This window comes from Telopea speciosissima, chromosome 4 (genome assembly GCF_018873765.1).
Source record: "Telopea speciosissima isolate NSW1024214 ecotype Mountain lineage chromosome 4, Tspe_v1, whole genome shotgun sequence".
Taxonomy (NCBI): domain Eukaryota; kingdom Viridiplantae; phylum Streptophyta; class Magnoliopsida; order Proteales; family Proteaceae; genus Telopea; species Telopea speciosissima.
The window spans coordinates 2,508,997-2,529,719 of record NC_057919.1 but is presented as its reverse complement, the minus strand read 5'-3'; the positions used below and the strand labels follow the sequence as shown (position 1 = coordinate 2,529,719).

The 20,723-nt window shown below is 39.4% G+C and overlaps 2 protein-coding genes across 2 annotated transcripts; one reads left to right on the top strand and one right to left on the bottom strand.

Moving 5' to 3' along the window:
* The first annotated feature begins 222 nt into the window (after positions 1–222).
* On the top strand, positions 223–9,890 carry LOC122660404 (thioredoxin H-type). Its single transcript, XM_043855703.1, has 3 exons — positions 223–383; positions 9,384–9,506; positions 9,650–9,890. Exons 1-3 carry the CDS (start codon positions 297–299, stop codon positions 9,782–9,784), a joined length of 345 nt encoding a protein of 114 aa, XP_043711638.1. The 5' UTR covers positions 223–296; the 3' UTR covers positions 9,785–9,890.
* A 3,070-nt stretch (positions 9,891–12,960) lies between these two features.
* Positions 12,961–20,110, bottom strand: LOC122658689 (beta-galactosidase 3-like). The gene is made up of 19 exons (XM_043853747.1): positions 19,937–20,110; positions 19,620–19,715; positions 19,388–19,500; positions 19,184–19,250; positions 18,962–19,054; positions 18,648–18,791; positions 18,277–18,365; positions 18,076–18,181; positions 17,895–17,982; positions 17,652–17,770; positions 17,390–17,554; positions 17,029–17,207; positions 16,300–16,409; positions 16,037–16,149; positions 15,676–15,786; positions 15,478–15,591; positions 15,180–15,382; positions 14,689–15,025; positions 12,961–13,540 (listed from the first exon to the last, which is right to left on the bottom strand). The coding sequence occupies exons 1-19, from the start codon at positions 20,099–20,101 to the stop codon at positions 13,391–13,393; spliced, it is 2,562 nt and encodes an 853-aa protein (XP_043709682.1). The 5' UTR covers positions 20,102–20,110; the 3' UTR covers positions 12,961–13,390.
* Positions 20,111–20,723: the final 613 nt, after the last annotated feature.

Sequence of the window (20,723 nt, the reverse complement as noted above, 5' to 3'; positions counted from 1 at the left end):
AGTACTATTCTGTTGTCGCAACCACACGATATATTTGAGGTCACCATCCCTCCGTGCGCTATAAAACAAATATTATACGAACACAATCAGCACGATTCTGTCGCGAGTGGCAATATCGTCATTTTAATTACATGTAGGTATAGTTTCTTCTTAGGAAAGATACAGGCCTTTTGGCCCCATATATAGAGAGAGGCCAGACTGATGTAAAGAGAAGTAAAAGCGTTGGAAATCTGAATTTCATTTTTCCTTGTTCAACTCGATTTTTGGTTCCAAAGAGAGGAAGTAGAGAAGAGGAAATGGCAGAAGAGGGACAAGTGATCGGTTGTCACACCGTTGAAGCTTGGAACGAACAACTTCAAAAGGGAAACGAATCCAAGAAACTGGTATCTATTCCTTCTCATAAATTTCTTATCGTTTCATTTTCTCTTTATTAAACCATGGGGATTCCCTCTTCGTTTGATATAATGGGTTCAGTAAATTTAGTTAAAGGTGTTGTGGTAGTTTTCCCGGTTAGACTTATTCGATTGTGTTGTCTTTCTAACTTTTGTCTTCGGCGGTGGGATTAGGTCTCGAAGGGCTGTATGGTTTTCTTTTGGTACGATCTCAATTTCACCCTCATCGTCAATAACTGCTGAATTGAAATGATTGTTCTGCTTTAGTTTTTGGTCTTATGGTACAATTTGATTTTCCACCTTATGCTGAGCTTGGATGTTATGAGAGTTTTACTTATTTCGTTTATTTCCATCTGATTTACTTGATGTTTCTGATATTGAACTTTATGTTTTGAGTTTCGATAATCAGTCTGAATTATTTCTCCTATTTCCTTGCTCTCCGATTCATCTACTCGTCGTTTCTTATACTCTGATTCAGGACCCTTCTTAGTATTCTGAGCCTCTCTTTTTTTTTCTTTTTTTTTTTGGGTACTGGGCCTTATTTGATCGATGTTATTGTATTGATGATATTCGGCTCTTTGTTATTGGTGGTGAATCCTGGGGTGATGTATTTTTGTGAAGATTTCTTCTAGGAGAGGCGGGCGCGGTCCATGTTTGATAAAGGGTAATAAAATAAAATTTATCCCTCTTCTGCTTGGTATTTTTAGATCAAAATTGGTGTTTGTGGCTCTTTACCTATTCACATAAATCTCTGCTCATCGATTCTAAGATCCAAACTTGTTGCCCTGAGTTTTTTTTTTTTTTTTAATTTTTTTTATTCTATGTAGAATAATACTGACAAATGTACTTCCTACATGCTCGCTGAGTTGATGACCGTTAGTCTTAATTCCTATCTTTAGAGTTGTTTTTTTATATTTATTAAATTTATTGGAATCGTGAAGAAGTTCCAGCAGCAAGGAGACGAGGGCAATATAATTGCATTATAAGCCCCTGCATGTTGGTCATGTGTTACGATTTACAAGTAGGGGTCATGCTTAACTGTAGAGTCGTGATGGGCCCGTGATTATAGCTACTTATTTAACATTTGGTTTTAGTGAATCATTACTGATGGTTTGTAGAGCAGAATAGTCTAACTACACTCCTTTTATGCTCCATTTCTGAACTACTATTCCAACTTCCATCCATTTATTTGAATGTAAATGATATGGATCCTGTTTCCCTTCACTTGTGGAGAAGGAGACCCCTCACTATTGCCATCGGTCCCATCTGATTGGACTAGGGAAGGGTGTGTCCGACCCTATACAATACGGGGTGTGGGAGTTTTTTATGACACAAGATTCTAAAAATGAGGTCACAGTATCAGTAGAGAAGGGATTCTTTTCCACGGGTTAAGGAAAACTTTGTCCGTATGATATTATTTGCCATTCTATCAGTTAAGATGAGTTTTTAGACCATTACTATGATAAATGGTAATGATTTGTTTGGATTAAGTAGTACTCACCCTTAAAAGATAGCCATTGAAAAGAGAGATCCCAAGTCCTTATAAGCCTTCACAGCGGGCTATTCACGACGTAGGATGTAGGATCATTGCTTTTGCGTGGAAACCCAACAATCTCCCTTTCCTCGTGGGAACACACTGTGAGAACTAAAATCTTCTTTGAGGGATTTGCTCCATCCTCGGAGGCACACCAGAGTTGCCATGCCCCAGCTTTGATACCAATTGCTGGTGCGTAGATAAGATTTATCTTTAAAAGCTAGTCATTAAGGAGAGGGTACCCAAGTCCTTATAAGCCTTCGTATTGGCTATTCACATCCGATGTAGGATCATTGCTTTTGCGCGGGATCCAAAATGATTCATGGTGTCTATCATATTTATAATGATTCACTCTTTATCTATATTCATTGCAGAATTTTTGTATGTATTAATGATCCAATACTACTGCATTGGAAAATATTTAGGGAAAATTTCACTGCCACCCCCTAAGGTTTGTACTAAATACTGTGCGACCCCCTGTGTTTCTAAATTATACAGTTGCACCCCCTGAATTCCCACTCCGTTAGTTAGGTGTTACAATGTTCGTTAAGTTTACCCTCAAATGACTAATATACCCCTTCAGGGTGAACTTGCCATTTTACCCATAGGGCATCATCCCTAACTTCACAACCCCCTCTTCCCCTGTTACTCGAATCAGGGTGGTTTCATCCTCTTCAGCGTCGCTTCTGTACCTTTCTTCTTTGTCCCAGTTTACATTTCCTGCAACTTCAATTCTGGGTGGGCTGTGGGTTTGAAGGAGAAGAAGAAAAAAAAAAAAGAGAGAGAGAGTGAACTTGCATTCATGATGATGGTGTTCGTTCGTCAGATTCTCAAATAAACCTTCCTTGTTTATCAAGTTCTGTTCTTCTTTTGTTCTCCTCTGCTCTCATTGAACGGTTTTTTTTATGGGTTTTTTCCATTCTCTCTTGATTCTTCTTCTTCGACCCATCAGAGTTTCGCTTCTTGTTTGTAATACCCATTTATAATATACCCTTTTAAAGTCTCAAACCCTAAGAAACCAGAGTGCCAGAGTAATCAGAATCCCAGGGTTTATTTTGGCCTGAAAATCGATCTTTTTTTAGTCTAGTTTTGTGTTTATAAGAGAAAAGGATGTTCTCTAGATCGTGTGCGAATTTGTTGAATTTGGTCTCTTCCGGGGAAGATTTGCCCCATATCGGTTGAACGATGAATCGACTTCCAAAGGTCATGACTGTTCCTGGGATAATCTCTGATTTTGATGATGATTATGATGACGAGGGTCGGAGTGATTCCGGTGGTTCTGATGTTGTATCCTTTGTTTTTCAAGAAAGAAGGATTATAGTTGCAAATCAGCTCCCTTTTAAAACTCAGCGTGATTCGGAGACTAATAAGTGGTCTTTTGAATGGGATAAAGACGTGCTTGTGTTGCAGCTCAAAGATGGGTTCCCTGCTGATGTCGAAGTTGTTTATGTTGGTTGCTTGAAGGCTGAGCTTGATGTTTCAGAGCAAGAGGAGGTAGCCCAATTGCTTCTCGACAAGTTTCGGTGCGTTCCTACCTTTTTGCCTCCCGATATTCAGAATAAGTTCTAACATGGTTTTTGTAAGCAGCATCTATGCCCTCTGTTCCGTTACATGTTACCCATATTTCCTAACCATGGAGCACATTTCGATCGAGCTTTGTGGCAAGCCTATGTTTCCGCCAACAAGATTTTTGCAGATAAAGTGATAAGAGGTGATAAACCCAGACGAGGTTTTTGTGTGGGTTCATGATTATCATCTCATGGTGCCAGATTGCCAGAGTAATCAGAATTCCAGATTTTATTTTGGCCTGAAAATCGATCTTTTTTTAGTCTAGTTTTGTGTTTATAAGAGAAAAGGATGTTCTCTAGACCGTGTGCGAATTTGTTGAATTTGGTCTCTTCCGGGGAAGATTTGCCCCATATCGGTCGAACGATGAATCGACTTCCAAAGGTCATGACTGTTCCTGGGATAATCTCTGATTTTGATGATGATTATGACGACGAGGGTCAGAGTGATTCTTGTGGTTCTGATGTTGTATCCTCTGTTTTTCAAGAAAGAAGGATTATCGTTGCAAATCAGCTCCCTTTTAAAACTCAGCGTGATTCGGAGACTAATAAGTGGTCTTTTGAATGGGATAAAGACGCGCTTGTGTTGCAGCTCAAAGATGGGTTCCCTGCTGATGTCGAAGTTGTTTATGTTGGTTGCTTGAAGGCTGAGATCGATGTTTCAGAGCAAGAGGAGGTAGCCCAATTGCTTCTCGACAAGTTTCAGTGCGTTCCTACCTTTTTGCCTCCCGATATTCAGAATAAGTTCTATCATGGTTTTTGTAAGCAGCATCTATGGCCTCTGTTCCGTTACATGTTACCCATATTTCCTAACCATGGAGCACGTTTCGATCGAGCTCTGTGGCAAGCCTATGTTTCCGCCAACAAGATTTTTGCAGATAAAGTGATAAGAGGTGATAAACCCAGATGAGGTGTTTGTGTAGGTTCATGATTATCATCTCATGGTACTTCCCACCTTCTTGAGGAAACGCTACCACCAAGTGAAGCTTGGGTTTTTTCTGCACAGCCTTTTTCCCTCTTCAGAAATATATAGATTACTGCCTGTGAGCTATGAGATCCTTCGTGCTTTACTGAATTCGAGTAACAGAAGCAACGCTGAAGAGGATGAAACCATCCTGATTCGAGTACCAGGGGAAGAGGGGGTTGTGAAATTAGGGATGATGCCCTATGGGCAAAATGGTAAGTTCACCTTGAAGGGGTATATTAGTCATTTGAAGGTAAACTTAACGAACATTGTAACACTAACTAACGGAGTGGGAATTCAGGGGGTGCAGCTGTATAATTTAGAAACACAGGGGGTCGCTCTGTATTTAGTACAAACCTCAGGGGTGGCAGTGTAATTTTCCCTATTTTTACAATTCTCTGCCTGTGTTTCTAGATAGGTAGTATCTACTATCATTAGGCTTTAGAAATTTGTTTGAATATCCTGGTTGGCTTGGAAATATTTCATCTGATGTGTACTTGCATATCAATTTATCATGGATTTTCAGCAATTCTTGTCGTACATGATGTCTATATTAGCTGATCATCTTGAGCCTTATTATACCTTGACCCTATTGTATTTCGAATAATTAAGATGTACATGCCTAGATGAACAAAACATTTGAGCGGGGTGTATGCTATTTCTAGGGGGTCCACCACATATATACATTCCCAACCCCCCCCCCCCTTACCTTTTCTTCTGTGTTTTTTATTTTGAATTACGGGGATTGGGTATGTTTTGCATATTCCTGATGTACATTAACATTAATTTTGCAATCAACAATATTGCTCGTTTTTTTCTTTTTCTTTTTTTATAAATATGGACAAACTGGCAATGACCACATATTTCACTATTAGAAGTTAAGTTACCAGTTTATTTCCTCACCACTTAACTTTATTCATTTTGCACTACATTTGAGATTTAAATCTGTTAATTCGACATTACAGTTTCTTAACTGGGTTTGTTGGTAACTCTTTTTTGTACTCAATGCTGTAGGGAGTGCATCTGATTATATGTACATTTGCTTTCTTGGATGTTGTTTATTTACTGTTATATTTATCAACTTTCTGCATGATCTGTCCTTGTTGCATTATTCTTTCATCCATGTTACTAAGTGCCATATCTGCTTGCAAGTACATTCCCGAGGTGGCTCTCACATGTCTTTTTTCTCCTACCTGACTTGACAACTGTGGGGGTAGTGAGTATTACTGGGTTTGTTTGAGCATGGCACGACCTACCTATTTTTTCATTTTATTATTTTTTTGGGTGGTAGGAGGTTGTTGGGGAGCTAGATAGGTCATTTTAACTGGTCAATTGAATCCTAGATAGTAGGAGAGCAGGTCTTGCTTGCTTTGTAGTACCACATTATGGATTGTTAAATCCTACACGTATGTTGTACATCAAGGGAGTCCATTCCTTGACTTTCTTGGACAAATAGGACATTCTTTATAGATATATTCTGTGTAGACCTGGATTGGCTGGCCTTTTTGTTGGTCTGACCAGCTTTTGTATGGTTCAACATGCTTTGGGTGACCAACTCGGATGATTCAACTGGACTCTGCCCAAATGGTTCCAGTCAATGGTTTTGGCAAATGAGGATCTCATGTTAGATTGATGCTCTTTGTATCACAGTTCAGTGAATCTGGCCATTCCCACTCTTTTGCTCCTTAATTCAATTTGAAAGACTGAGATGCAATCCTGGGGTTTCGGAAACCCTGTTTGGGTTCACTGTGGGCCCAATAGAATATTAGGAAGCTCAATTTAAGAGTATAGTGGCAAAACAGTAAATATTCCTAGGCTTATAAGGGGGAGTGGCAATCTTGTAATTATAAAGATAAGTAAAACCCTTAAAAGTAAGACATCAGGATTAGGATCACGCCAGGAATTAATTTTAAAGAGGGAGGGTAATCCTGGAAGTTAACTTAAAAGGAGGGGAATAATCAAAAACAAATTTAAGAATAGAGGGGCTTACTTGTAATTAACATAAAATAAGACTTAAATTGCAATAAAGAGAAGAGTTTTTCTTCTTCAACCTTACGTTAGAACAACCCAGTGGTGACTGGTGAACGAAGGTAACCAAAAAAACTGGACTGCTCAAAAACAATCTGGATTGGGTTGAGAACTAGGGATAGAGTCGACATGCCCTAGTGACCAGTTTCCATCCAGGATAACATCAAAATAACAGGGCTGGAGATAGAAAAGTTGCAGAAACATAGGAAAACAGAGCAGGTTGTATAAACTCAGTAATAAGAGAATTTAATAGGGAATGATCCCAACGGGTTAAATATCAAATTTCAGGGCTAATTTACGAGTATTAATGGTGTTATGAACAAAAAATAGAGGTCTGAAATTAGTTCAGGAAACAGGGTGCCACCTATAGCTGGGAAAGAAGAGATGAGAGGTAAGAGAGAAGAAGAATATGGGAGGCAAAGTATGTGGATAAACACACCTGATAAGGAGAATGCAGGATTAAGAGAAGCCAAAAGTCACCGACCGCATATGCTTAACAGCAGCTTAAAACTCTGAAATCACATTCCAATCTAACTCTGTCCAACGATGGACTACATGCATCTATTTAAAGAGTTGTAAACAAGAAAAAACCTAACTCTAAAACTGAAATAAATTCGAACTCAAACTCTACTTCTTCTTTCTAACAACAACTATAATGATAAAGAACAATTGACAAATAAATCCCAAACAAAAGAGACAAACTCCTATATAACCCAGTTGAACTGACACCTAAGTTTGGACCTGGTTCTTCTTGGGTCAGGTCGGACCAACCTTGTAACTGCATCACACTGGGTCTCCTTGATAGACATTTTTACATTGTCGTTTTGCGTCAAATCTGGAGCTACTCTAAGAGTCTTAGGGAGAAAGGACTGTATGTTGGGAACCATTAGGAGGCATGGAGTACTTACGTTGAGCTGGTGCTATATACTCTTAAGGGAAAAGGATTTCCTCTTTCAGCAGACCATGGGACTTGATCATCATCACTACAAGTTGGCTTGTCCTTGGAGATTCAGGAACCTTGGGCATCTCCATAGATATTTTTGCCTTGGTGCACTGTCAGAGATTCTGCCATGCACTAGGGATGCAAAACCAGTAGTTGAAGGTGACTTGGTGGAGATGGATTGAGTAAGTAGTTCATGAGGAGGCATGGTGAGATTTGATCTTCATTGAACATCTTTTCCTTTTCTCGACTCTTGGGAGCTGAGAATTGTGGTCGTTGATTGAATATCTATATTTTTATGTGGTCTGTATACTAACAAATTCTCAAGGTGTAATATAGGTACATAGAATCATAGATCATTGATGCAGATTCATCATCAAATAGGGCTTGTTTCATTGGGAATAAGTGTAGGGTTGGGATATATATATATATGTTGAGCCTTTGTTCCCAAGGGTTTTCTATGTATTAGGCCACTTTAGTGGGCCTGAAATAGGGGTATATAGGTTGCATACGGGATTAGCCCAATACTTAGTTTTTATTTTGTGGTTTTAATTGAACCGGTTTAAATTGGTTGCATCCAATTGGTTCAATTGGTCTAATTTAAGTGAAGTGATCCTATTGGCTAAGAGGTTCTTATATCCTATTGGCTACTAGGGAATCTTCTTTATTTTAAGTTGTTTAAGTTGTTTTAAGTCATTAGGATTCTATTTTGAGTCTATTTGAGTTTCCTAATCAGTTTAAGTTGCCTAATAGGTTAGGAAAAAGGTTAGGCCATTCCCTTTTAGTGTCTAAGTCTATTTTTGAGTCTTCTATATAAGTTTGTAAGGGAGGCCAGCATTGGACACGAATTTGATTAATGAAAAAGCTTTTGTTTGCTGCCATAGCTGCTGCTCTGCTCTGTTGAGTGAACCTTGTGAGTAATATCAAGGCTACCTTGTAGGTAATATCAAGGTGAAGGGATTGGTGGACTCCGATCGACTCCTTGCATCTTGTAGATCGGGAGGTCCTTCTTCTAGTTCTTCAAAGCTGCTACCATTGAAGATTTAATCTTTCAAGTAAGTAGTTTATTAATTCAGCATTTAACCTTCTTCTTCTAATCCTCTAACCTAAGCTCCATCTACTCCTATTATCATCCCTTCCATTAATCCATAGATCCATTAGAACCCTAAAACCCTAAATCCAATTCTGCCCTAAATTACAGAATTTTGTAACTCATCCAAACCCTAACTTCTTTATACCAAAATAACCCCCTAGACCTGCCCATTAATACCCTATAGACCTCTTTCCTAAAATCTGCCCCTAAACCCTAGATCTTACAAACAGTCTATTTTCATAAGACATCCTACCCAAAACCCTAGAATTCCAACCTCAACCAAATTTGATCCAACTTATACCATTAGACTCATAAAATTCTGCACATCATTACCAAATAAAACCCTAAGTCGAAACCCTAACCATAACCCTAATTCTACCCTAATTAGCCAAAGCTGTCCCAATCGGCCAGCCTTGTTAAGAGATCCTATTACCCTGGTTCCTAGTGGGATTACTCCTACCTAGGACTACATTAATCATTCCTTTTGTTTGGGAACAAATGGCATAACTTCACATATGCCTCTAGGGTTTGTAAGCCTTATATGTTATAATTTCATTTTTTCTTTTTTGGATAGTCACATTCTTGATGATCTCAGGGAAAGATGAACTAGATGCTTATCCGAAAAGTACACCCATATTTTGGGTAACTTAGTTGTTTAGAAAATGAATCTTCTGATTACCCCCTCCCCTCCATACGCACACAAGAAAAAGAAAAGAGTGAAGAAAATGACTGCATGTTTCTCGCTTAGCAAACTCTTACGGGATTCTTATCAGATGGTGGCTGTTGTTTGCAAATTCATTACAGATGTGAAGTGATTCTGTACTTCCTGCAAGTTGCATTCCTACTCAATCTCCTGACTGCATGCAGGTGGTGGTGGATTTCACTGCTTCATGGTGTGGACCTTGCCGATTTATTGCACCTGTCTTGGCTGAGATGGCCAAGAAGCTGCCTCACATCATTTTCCTCAAGGTTGATGTGGACGAACTTAAGGTACAAAGATTTTCATTTATTTTCTTATTTTCAACAGATTTTCTGGATCATGCTGGGAATAATTCAATTAGTGACGTAACTTCCAGTTGTAAGTTATCTCAATTTATTGTTACTTACCAGAAAAATAAATGTGTCATTTGCAGTCTGTTGCAACAGATTGGGCAGTGGAGGCTATGCCAACCTTCATGTTCCTGAAAGAAGGGAAGATAGTTGACAAGATTGTGGGTGCAAAGAAAGATGAGCTGCAGCAGAAACTTGTATTGCATGCTGCTGCATAAAATGTTAATTTCCTAGCTTTTGGGGTGAGGAGTTTATAAAATCGCATTAGAGATTATAAACTTGGCTTTTATGACTGAAGTAGAAATGGATATCGTATGCTTCATAGCTGCTGCTGGTATCACTCCCAGAATAATAATATACATACATTGCTAGATATCTTTTCCATCATTGGCGAGTATTTGTATCAAAGTGTTTTTTATTTTTTTTTTTCTGGTGTGAAAGAACTCTGTTGGGGGAGCATGGCCCTTGCGCCCACACATAGGAGGGCGAAATGACCGCACCACCCTCCATGAAAGGTGGAAATGACTGCCCTGTTGATGTTTCCACGTGAGCTCTCTCATTTGCCCCGCGCATCAGTGGTCATGCTCCCCACAGAGAACTCTTCCCCTCTTTTTCTTTACCTGAAATTCTTGTTTCCCATAGCTGGCTGGGCTCTGGCTAGGTCAAGGTAGGCCTACCCCCAGCCTGCTGTTATACATATTGAGTTCAAGTCCAGCCGTGCTAGGGCCCACTTTAACTCGTCGAGCTTTGGGCTTGAGTGCTGGACTCGGCCTGGTCCAGTTGCTAGTTGAATATACACCAAGATTTGTTATTTAAGAATTAAGTGGTTGATATAGCGGCTAATTTTGTGAATGTGAACCTTTATGGCATCTTGTTATTTGATGAAACAAGTGGATAATTATCTATGTAGTGATTGTGAGCTGCTGAAGTCTGGTAGACCAACAATGACGGGTCCTGTAGTCACCTTGTTAAATCTGATTTCAGGTTGATTTACTATCCTTGTTTGATATAGATGGTTCATGGAAATATTTTTTCTCCTTTGTTTGCAAGAGGTGTAACCCTTACCAGGTTATGGGTATTACAGATGAAATATTTTTTCTCCTTTGCTTGCAAGAGGTGTAACCCTTACCAGGTTATGGGTATTACAGATGAAATAGGGTTAGATGTTAATGGGCTGAAGTAAAGCTCCAACTGCTTTTCCTTTTGTTGTTGATCTTTTTGTTAGGAATAATGCTGTCGGAAGTTTGATATGTTGTGAATATAAACCATTTATTATAGGAGTTTTCCTTTAGCCACGGTCAGGGACACACAACAGAGATGCACAGAGGAACAAGATTGGACGTTAGTCCAGTTCTTCTCCATTTTTGTGAAACTTAATCGAAGGTTAGAGTACTTTGGGCCTGGAAAAAGGATCTCAAATAGCCTTTATTTTGTAGTAAGGGGATTTATTTGCTCGTTCCGCTGCTCTTGTTCAAGAGTTAAACTAGCTTAGTAAATTGGTTTAAGGCTAAAAAGCTTGCCTCCCCCCCTTTATCCCATGTTTCTTTGAGAGTGTTTTATTTTAGTGAAGGCAGCATAAGTGCATTGGTCACATAGGCTTTTAGTACCTGCTAGTGCCCTATTCAGTCAATTACTTGTTTAGTCTTCTTTTAAAAGTCTTGCTGGTTGGTCCTGTTTGTTTGCAAATCCAGTAGCCTCTTCTATCCATTTAGGCAGTCTTATGTGACCTGGGTTTTGAATTGGCGAAATTTGGCCCCCAGTTTTTCATTCTTCTGCTGGCCCTTCCTTGTCAATTGAGGAAAACATTCTCAATTCAATTGCTGATTTTTTAGCCTATCTTGTTAGTTCAAACCATCTTTGTGATTTTACTAGTTCTCTTTTCACATCCTCTTTTGCTTGCCTTGATCTGCCATCCAATCCACTCCCTTGACCGTGGCCATCGGAAGGGCGGGGAGAGGGTATCACGCAACAGGGAAGGGTATTATCGGCTCCTTCCAATAGAAGTGAGGTTTTGGGAACCTAGAATGCTGGTTGAAGTTGAGGGATTAAATTTAAACCAGTTTATAGACTCCCTAAGTCAGACTTTTGTCTATTAACATAAATAAAGTCAGTGTCTCTGCCTAAAACTAATTTAGACCAGTCCTTGTCTTTAATAATACCTCGTACGCATTGAGAACTTCAATAGAAGAATCATTCAGAAGGGGGACCTCTTCATGCTTCAAAACCCAGAATTGGGATTACCCAGAATTGGGATTTCAATAAAGAATCATTCAAAATCAATCCTAATAAACCTTGACCCGATCGGCCAATCCAGATCTATCAAAATCAGGATCAGTGTGGGCTGATTCTAATCCAAAGTGACCTATTCTATATTCCGATCTTTTTTAATTTTTTGTTAACTTCCGATCCCAATTTTTAAAACACTGGCTCCCATCCATCAGTAACACAAGATTTATTTCAAGTTAATTTTTTGGGGGGTTGGGTCCGAGGGTGTTACTAGGCCACATGACCCATTAATGCCTATTAATTAGAGCACGCAGGAAGAGACATTCAAAGAAGAGGACTACTATAACCAGAAGTGGTTGCTTACCTGCAGCATTATTGTTAAGGTCTCGAGCTCCTCACCACCTCATTTAAGTAAGACAGTCAAGACTCAAGAGAGAGGCGCGAGGGTAAAAAATATTCCAGATCACCTGCAATACCCTACACCAAGGAATCTATTTTGCCAAGTATAACACATCTAGAAGGCAATAAGTCAACAACCCTCCAGGAGCTTCTCCATAGCTTCGTGACTGCTGAGATTCCAATCCCAACCGTCCAGAATCATCAGCCTCTCAACCAAGTAACTGGGATCTAAGAGGGTGTGTAGACCTAAGATCTCAGATTTTGGAATTTTTGGCCCTGTAGATGTAGCTAAAATGGTAAGTTCCTTTGTTTTTTATGGGTTTCTGGTTCATGCATTCTAATTTGAGTTGGACGATTACCCAATTTGATTCTCATATTCTTATCTCTGAGACCTCTGTTATGGCCTCCCAGATGTTTCCTCTCCCCTCAAATTTTACATCAACCATTTCTTGGAGGTGTCTTGAGCTTATAAGTGAAGAAACCCCCCCAACCTTCAACACCCCCCCCCCCTCGCCCCAAATAGATGCAAACTATAAACAGGACTATTTTGTGTTGTAGGGTTGTTAGGGGAGAGACATAAAGAGAGAACGCCTGGATTTCAATAGAAAGGACTCGAGCCCTCAATTTTTTTATGGGACTCAAGAACACTCTATTGTCTTGTCACAAGAAATCAATCACAAAATCCATATAAAACACAACTCATATGGGACCCCATTTCCTACATGAGCCTGATAGGGGTTTGATTTTCCCCAACAGTTAAAAGATTGACAGACAAATGCCGACCAGTAATTTCGTCATCAAAAGAACCCATTTTCACCATTTTCCGGTTAAAAGGCCGGTAGACACCACCACAACTTAAAATCTACTAAACTGGGTACCTCACCAAAACAAAGGACCCAGATGTCTACCCTGATCTCACAAACCTAGAGAACCCCCTATTTAACATAACCACAATATTAACCCACAAACTAAGAAAACAAACATCTACAGCTTCAAACAACCCTTATCTCAAGCTTCCTCCCGTATAAATATAAGTGAAATTAGCATTCTACGAATCTAATTCACCTTCCAATTCTTCTTCCTTATTTGCTTGTTTCTTTGTAGCTTCCTCCGTTGTCGGTGCAACTATACAGTTAAATGCAAGCATATGGAATTTGATGTAGGGAAAGTTCTTCATTTCCCTCCACCTAATAGCCCTTTCAACCCCTTGAGTTGGGTTGACTGGTTGTCACAGTTGTGGGGGCACAAACAGCTTCCACTGATAGTCGCTTCAGCACATTCGGACATGGGTCTGCTCCAAAGTTACTGTTGGATATGGTTACTGAGCATATCTGCCGCCCTATGCACTTCTGTTAAAAAAAAAAATATTGGCCCAATGAAATATGTGAATCCCAAAGTAAATATAATTAATTACTTAAGTACAAGATTTAACCAGAGAGAAAAGACCATCCAACAACACCTCTCTGATTCAACTTTTCAATGGACAAAACATAGATGAGGGAAACCTAGTAAGTTGTTTTTCTCCAAAGAATCTGGTTAAATACCAATGCAAAATTATATAAGGATTATAAAGAGGGAATATATTTTATTGATATAAGAGGGATCATTAACCTCAATCAATCATGTTTAAATGTGTTAATTAGTCATGCCCAACAAAAAATCAAATAATGAAATTTTATATTTTTTCACAAAATAAATGCGGCCTTAGTATTACAAAAAATAAAGAGAGAGGGATAGGCACACCATCATGCACGGTAAGCTAGTAGGTGGCACCGATGGGGGCACAAGATGAGGCATCAAACAAGAGGAACATGGGGTCATTTCAAGGGAGGAAGAGAGAGGCAGTATGTCCAGCCTTTTTCCAAAATAAAATATTCAATCTTTCCCTTTTTCCCCAAAACAGTTGAGGTTCTTACCCCCCCCCCTCCTCTCGCCACAAAAAACCAAAAAAAAACTACCCAGGGTTGAACTGGTTTTCTATTTTTTGTTTTTTTCTTTCTGTTGAAAGATGGTATCTATATTATATCTAAACACAGGCAGGACAAAATTCTACCCTCCCATAGGTGCCAAGATTATCAGTAAAGCGCCAATTTTATGAATATGCAGGATTAGCGAAAAAACAAAAAATATATAGGGACGGATCAACAAGGTTCAGAAACCTTTTCCTATGGTGGTTTACGTTGCAATTCAAAAGGCCGCAACAGTTTTGTCATATGGCTGAACCTCTGAATGCCAGAATGCACGCATTTCTAGGCATTTTCAATTAAGGGTCTGAACTCTGAACTAGTATTGTCGGTATCATTAGGAAATAATCCATCGTTTAGTACAAAGCTGACAAGAGATGGAGGTTTGAGCACATTGGCTAAAGCCAAAGACCAATCTGATGAGATGGTCTGGGCTGGCCACATCAACCCACCATGCAAACTGAAAGCTATTGATGTTGTTCATTGATTAGAGCATACAAATTATTCAGCAAGATAGCAGCAGGTGGAGTTACCTTCTGTAAGATGTCATATGAGGTTGGAGCATGGCAGGTTCCCTGCTGAAAACTTCCACAAGTGCCAAAAGGTGTGCCAAAGCTTGCGAATTTAATGGTAGAGATGGATTGTCCCACTGCACACCTCAAGTGAACCTTTGGTTTGCGTACCTCTTCTGTTTTGCCATAGCTTTCGATATGCCAATTCTTTATGTTGGGGTGCCATTCGGACACATCTGCACAGACACTGGTCACCGATCTCTTCACAAGTGAAATTCTTGAAACATCACCACCAAGTTCCTCGAAAACTACCAAAAGATTTTGGGTTGGCTTTAACCATGAACGTGGCACATGATACCTGAAAACCCAATAATAACAGATATCAGATAAATACATACTTGTCAAGGCAGGCACTTTGTTGGTGTCGCCTTGGATTGTCTAGACACAGTGACAATTATGGATGAAAAATAATGCAATGGTGAAAAAAAAAAATTCAGTTAAAAGATGATTACCATCGCTGGGTTGGTTGGCCACATCCAGTTTGACACTTAGGTGGTCTGAAAGTTCCAGAATAACTACATCCATTGCAATTACCATTGGCCCAAGCAGTCCAATATCTACCTATGCTCTGCCCATTGATCCATACTTGACCCTTTCCCATACTCCCCATGTCTAATGCCAATGGTTCATTTCCTTCAGGAGCATTAAAGTATGACTGCAAGTTGTTACACATGGAATTGGTTAAGCTCCTGAAGCATATAAAATAAAATTCAAAATTGGCTTGGACTCTATTTTCTCTTGTTTTCTTACCTTATACCATGTCAATGGCTGCTGTCCCTGTTCGACTAATGATGCACTCATCCACTCAACAGAAGAAATTCCATTTGGAGAAGCAAGATTCATGGTCTCTCCTTTCAAGCCAACCTGTATTAAGAACAAACAATCAATCAAAAGAAGCTGAAATAATCAATCTGTTTTTTCACGAGTGCACAAGTGTTAATTTTTAACCTGGTAGGCCCATTTCTGCCAACTCAAATCCTTTTTCCCCTGGTCAAGACCTTGCAGCACAACCGGACCCAGAACTCCAGTGTTCCATGCTTCAAAATGTGCTCCAACATTCTTCAACCATAAAAAATAAGAATATGTAGTTAGAACTAGAAATATCAATAAGATTTAAGAAACCCTGATATCAAAACATAATTTAATTACTCGGAACCAGTAATGTAAGGGGGAAGGATGGATTTAGAGATGAACATCTTTTATTCCATCAGACACAGAATGGCCCAGATGGGTGTAGCGCTACATTGCAAAATTGAGTTATAAAACCTTATATTGCAACAAAAAATAAATAATGAAGGTGGAGACTAACTGGTAATCCAACAGCTATACTGAGGAGTGCAATTCTGTTTGTTCCGGCACGCAGGTTGCTAATTTTTCCGTTAAATGTAAATCTCCTATTCTCCCTGGACCCGAAGGCAGACCCTGCACAGAGAGCAGCAATTTATAAATTTTGTGCGCCAGACGCCCGAGTCGGATATCCAATTGCTTCAATCGGTGACATAATTATTCTGACTGCAAATGTGCCATCAAATATGATCCAGCAACAGTAACTCTGTTCAGGAGGAAACATACCTGAAATCTGTCCATTGATAAAGACATGTAAAGCATGTCCCGTTGACTGCACAGTGAGAGTTGGGTAGTTCCCCCCACGCAAAAATGATTCTTGTGAACCAACTTCAACACTGTAAACACAATGTCACCTAAAGATTTAATAACTGTTGATAGATAAAGGCTAGCGATTTTTCTGAATCTCTGATACATAGGGTGACAAAGAGAAGAGTTGTCATCTATGTTCTACTTTGTGTGACACATGCACAGTTTGAAGGATACAACAAGATCTCCAGAGCAGAACCCCTATGGTACATTGCACCAACTCCCAAGACATGATCTAGTTCCTAACCATACTGTACATCTATCCTTTTTGGAAGTCAAGACCAAAATATGTAAAATGGTCCGATGGAAACCATTTACAGAAGGAGATTCATTTTCAATCTCTTTCTGGGGCCAATGAGATAACCTTTTCCATAATCATTCAATTAATTTATACTTCCAGTATTCAGATTCCAAATGACAATTCTTCAGCATAAATTCAATACGGGTATGAAAGGAATTTTGGAACCAAAACATGAAGGATTCACCTAAGAGATATGGTGCTTTAAGAATTGTCATTTGCCATCTGAGGGCTCACATTTGAGCTGTGCTCATACAGATGATCCCCAGATTGTTCATATCAATTAAGGACGGGGATCAACTGCCAGTGTAACTTGAAGTCATACTTAAGTCACAGTTAATAAGCCTCACCTAGTTATGTACCACAGATAATCGCTTGTATCCCTGGTTACATTTATCTGCTCCAAGAGACCAACAGCAGTCATCACTGAATTGTCATTAAGTGAAGAAACATCTTCGTCATAAGTTTCCCAGGATAGCAACTCAGCATTAGTGGACAACATTTGCATCTGTGATGTCTGAGCTCCAACCTGTTTAGACACAACAACGGATATCATTTCAGCATGTTCTTCAGGGTAAATTTTTCTGACAAAAGATAATAAACTGATATAGGTTTAGTCTGAACATCTCCCACACTGTAGGACATAACTGAGTTAGTGCATACAGATTTGAAGCTAATGAATCCACCCAGAACATGGTTTGCTGTGCTTACCTTTGCAGTGTTAAAGACTGCATTTCTACAATCAGGAAGGATGCTGATAGACCAAGGTGGCAGGTTGTAATGCATATTATTGAACATCACCCTTGCAGCAGAACGTGGATTGTTGTTTGAGAGAAAAGCTGCACAATCTCCAGACTTGGAAGAGAACACATAGGCCTGGACCAGTCATATCAGTTGATAAGAAGCTGAATTGTGATGGAAGAATAATCCAACTGTAAAGCAGAGAAGTCATCCCAGATGAGAACCAACAAACCTGCTGAAAGTCTCCTAGAGAAGTAACAATAGGATCTGCTGAAACTAAAGCTCGCTCACAAAGCTTAACAGCCCTATGGAGCTCCTTCAAATGTCCATATTTAGGTTGCCTGATCAAACCTATCAAAGTTGAAGAGGTGAAGGAGTCCATTAGATATCCAATCAACCAACATATATGTAATGCCAAAGCATATAGGTAAACTATGATCAATTTGCACTAAGAAAGCTAGTTCAGTTTCCTCACCATATTCATCAATGGGAGCGTCGTAGTCATAGCTGGTAGTGATAAACGGGCCACCAGCAGTGCGTCCAAAGTTGGTTCCTCCATGGAACTGGTGCATCAGCATAAGAGTTCATAATGTAGAACTGAACTTTTACATCATAAATCTTGCGGAACTGGGAGTCAAACCACAAAGAAAACTAACCATGTAGTAATTAACAAAGGAACCTCCCTTTTGTATGAAGCGAGCAACTGCAAATGCCAAATCTTGAACTGGTCGCTGGTGGACTGTACCACCAAACTCCGTGAACCTTTAATGTGGATTAACAACAAAGAAAATGGTGAGATAAATGCAATTCTACAACTCAATAGTAAATTTCAAGGGTTAGCTAGAAGCAAATTTTACCAGCCACTCCAAGCCTCTGTCCACATTGTAGGCTTGTAAGGTCTGTTGGGAGTAAAGGCATCGCAATAAAAACCATTGCATGAGTTTATCTGTTACCACAAATCAGAGATTTAGACACTTCTAATTACCCAAGAAAATGAAACTAAAAAAAGGAACAAATTAGAGCATCCTTCTCTTTCACATATTTTCTTCATTTCTTCTTTATATGTTTATAATTGGAGCAAAACAGGAAATTGGAGTAAAGATATAAGTTGATTATCAGTTCACAAATTATAAAAAAAATTAGCAAGATCAGGAAATCTACAGGGCCATCCAAGAATTAAATAGCAGGATCATAAGATCTGGTGAGTGAACTACACTAGATTTCTTACCACCGGATCAGGGGCGTCCTCTTCCTTGCACATCACCCATGGGACCCCTGTGCCCAATCCAACAGCCATATTTGCAGCCCAAGACATATAGGCATGACCAGCAGCTCCAAATGCCTTGCCCTCTGGCCCATACTCGTTTTCAATCTGCAGGGACAAAACTAAGATAGGTCAACAGAATAATTTACATCAAAATAGTTGCATCAAGCCTTTCCTTTCAGCTAGTTGCATATGGTCTTATGAATCTGTAAATGCTTCTGAAAATTTATGTATACATTGATCATAGAAACAACAAAGATAAAATCACGAAAACATACTTGGGAAAGAATAATGGGGCCACCCTGGGACTCAAAAAGCTTCTCACTCTTCATCATCTGCACAATCTTTTGGACGAACCCTTGCATTGCCATCTACAGAATGAGGAAAGGAGACCAAGTAAAATCAATTTTCCTTCAATTATTTGTTGCTGGAAGGGAATGGATATACATTGACCAATAATAATATTAGAAGGAAAAGGGGCACGAAGTGGAAGAAGAGACCTTAAAGGGTTCATTGTCCGTTCGGAAGCTGATACCTGGAACATACTTCAACCAGACAGGGAACCCACTGCATAGAACCACAAGTGATAAAATAAATAAAGCCCATCTCATGTAAAGCATTAAAACTGAAAAGAAAGGCAAGAATATGAAAAACAGAGTAATGGGGAAAAGACTCTGAGATCTGGGGGAAAAAATGGCGGGTACCCAAAATTCCACTCTCCACAAATGTAAGGGCCAATGCGAAGATGAACATAGAGTCCTGCTCCCTGCACCGTCTTTATGAATCGAACCAGATCGTATCTGTCCTCAAAATTGTACTGAAACCCCAACAGCAGAGAGCATAAACACTCAAGACACTCGATGTAAGAGAAAATATTATAAGAGAAGTGCGGGGAAAAAACTAAAAAAGCAAACTATGAGAGATTAGGTCAAGTACATTGCCGGGGGAAGGTTCATGTACGTTCCAGAAAACGTAGGTGTCTACAACATCCAACCCTCCATCTTTAGCTTTCTGTATGAGATCTCCCCACATCTACAGCAAAACCATTTTACCTCAGATAAGAAGCTAAATCTGCATTTGTACATAAAAACGAATGCCCAGACAAAAATGGTTCTACATTTGCAGAGAAATAAGGAATATCTGCATTTGTACAGAAAAACGAATGCCCAGACAAAAAATGACTCTACATTTGCAGAAATAAAGAATAAGAGAAAGCTCAAGAAATGAAAACAGCAGAAGTATAGGAGCAGTACATCAGGGGTGCTCCTCGGATAGTGTATGGAGCCGGAGATGAGGATTTTCCTCTGCCCATTAATGATAACAGCCTTCCGATCGTAAGTCACACTAGACTGGACCAAACCCATAAACAACGCCAAGCAGAACAAGGAAAGTAACTTGGAAACTGAGTTAGTTTCCATTATGCTACTTCTTTGACAGGAAGCGAGCGAGCCACTCAGATTTCAATGCTTCACACCCTCTCTGAATGAGTGTGTGTGGAGGGAATTTTGAAAATCAGAGAAAAAGGAAATGGGAAAGTGTTTTTTGGGGAAGATGGAAGGGGGAGGAGAGCCAGGGAGGGGGTGTTTGCCCTTTTTCCTTGTTCTGATTTACTCAGCAACAAAAGGGTTCATTCTTCTTAGACTCCTCACACTGCTAGTATTTTTATAGTCTTAGACAGAGACTCAGAGAGACACTAGTTTGTTATTACTGCCGTGAACTGTGAACTGTGAGCTGTGAACAAATTTGTAAAATTGAGAACACCCCAAAAAAGAAAGACTGACAAAAAGAGAAGAAATGTGAACAAAACAGTAAAATTCAAGAAACTTTTACCAAGTTCCCTTGATTTATTTAGGGTTGAGTTCTCTTTAATTAATAAAGATGGATCATAATTGCAGATAGCTCTTTTCTCCATTTAGTTTCACTGGTTTTAGAGTTAAAAAATTAACAAATCATGAACCAGTCAATTGAAATATTTTCTTTTTCATGCAAATGTTTCTTCCCACCTTCTTCCTTCACGTCCATATAAACGGTCATTCTGCA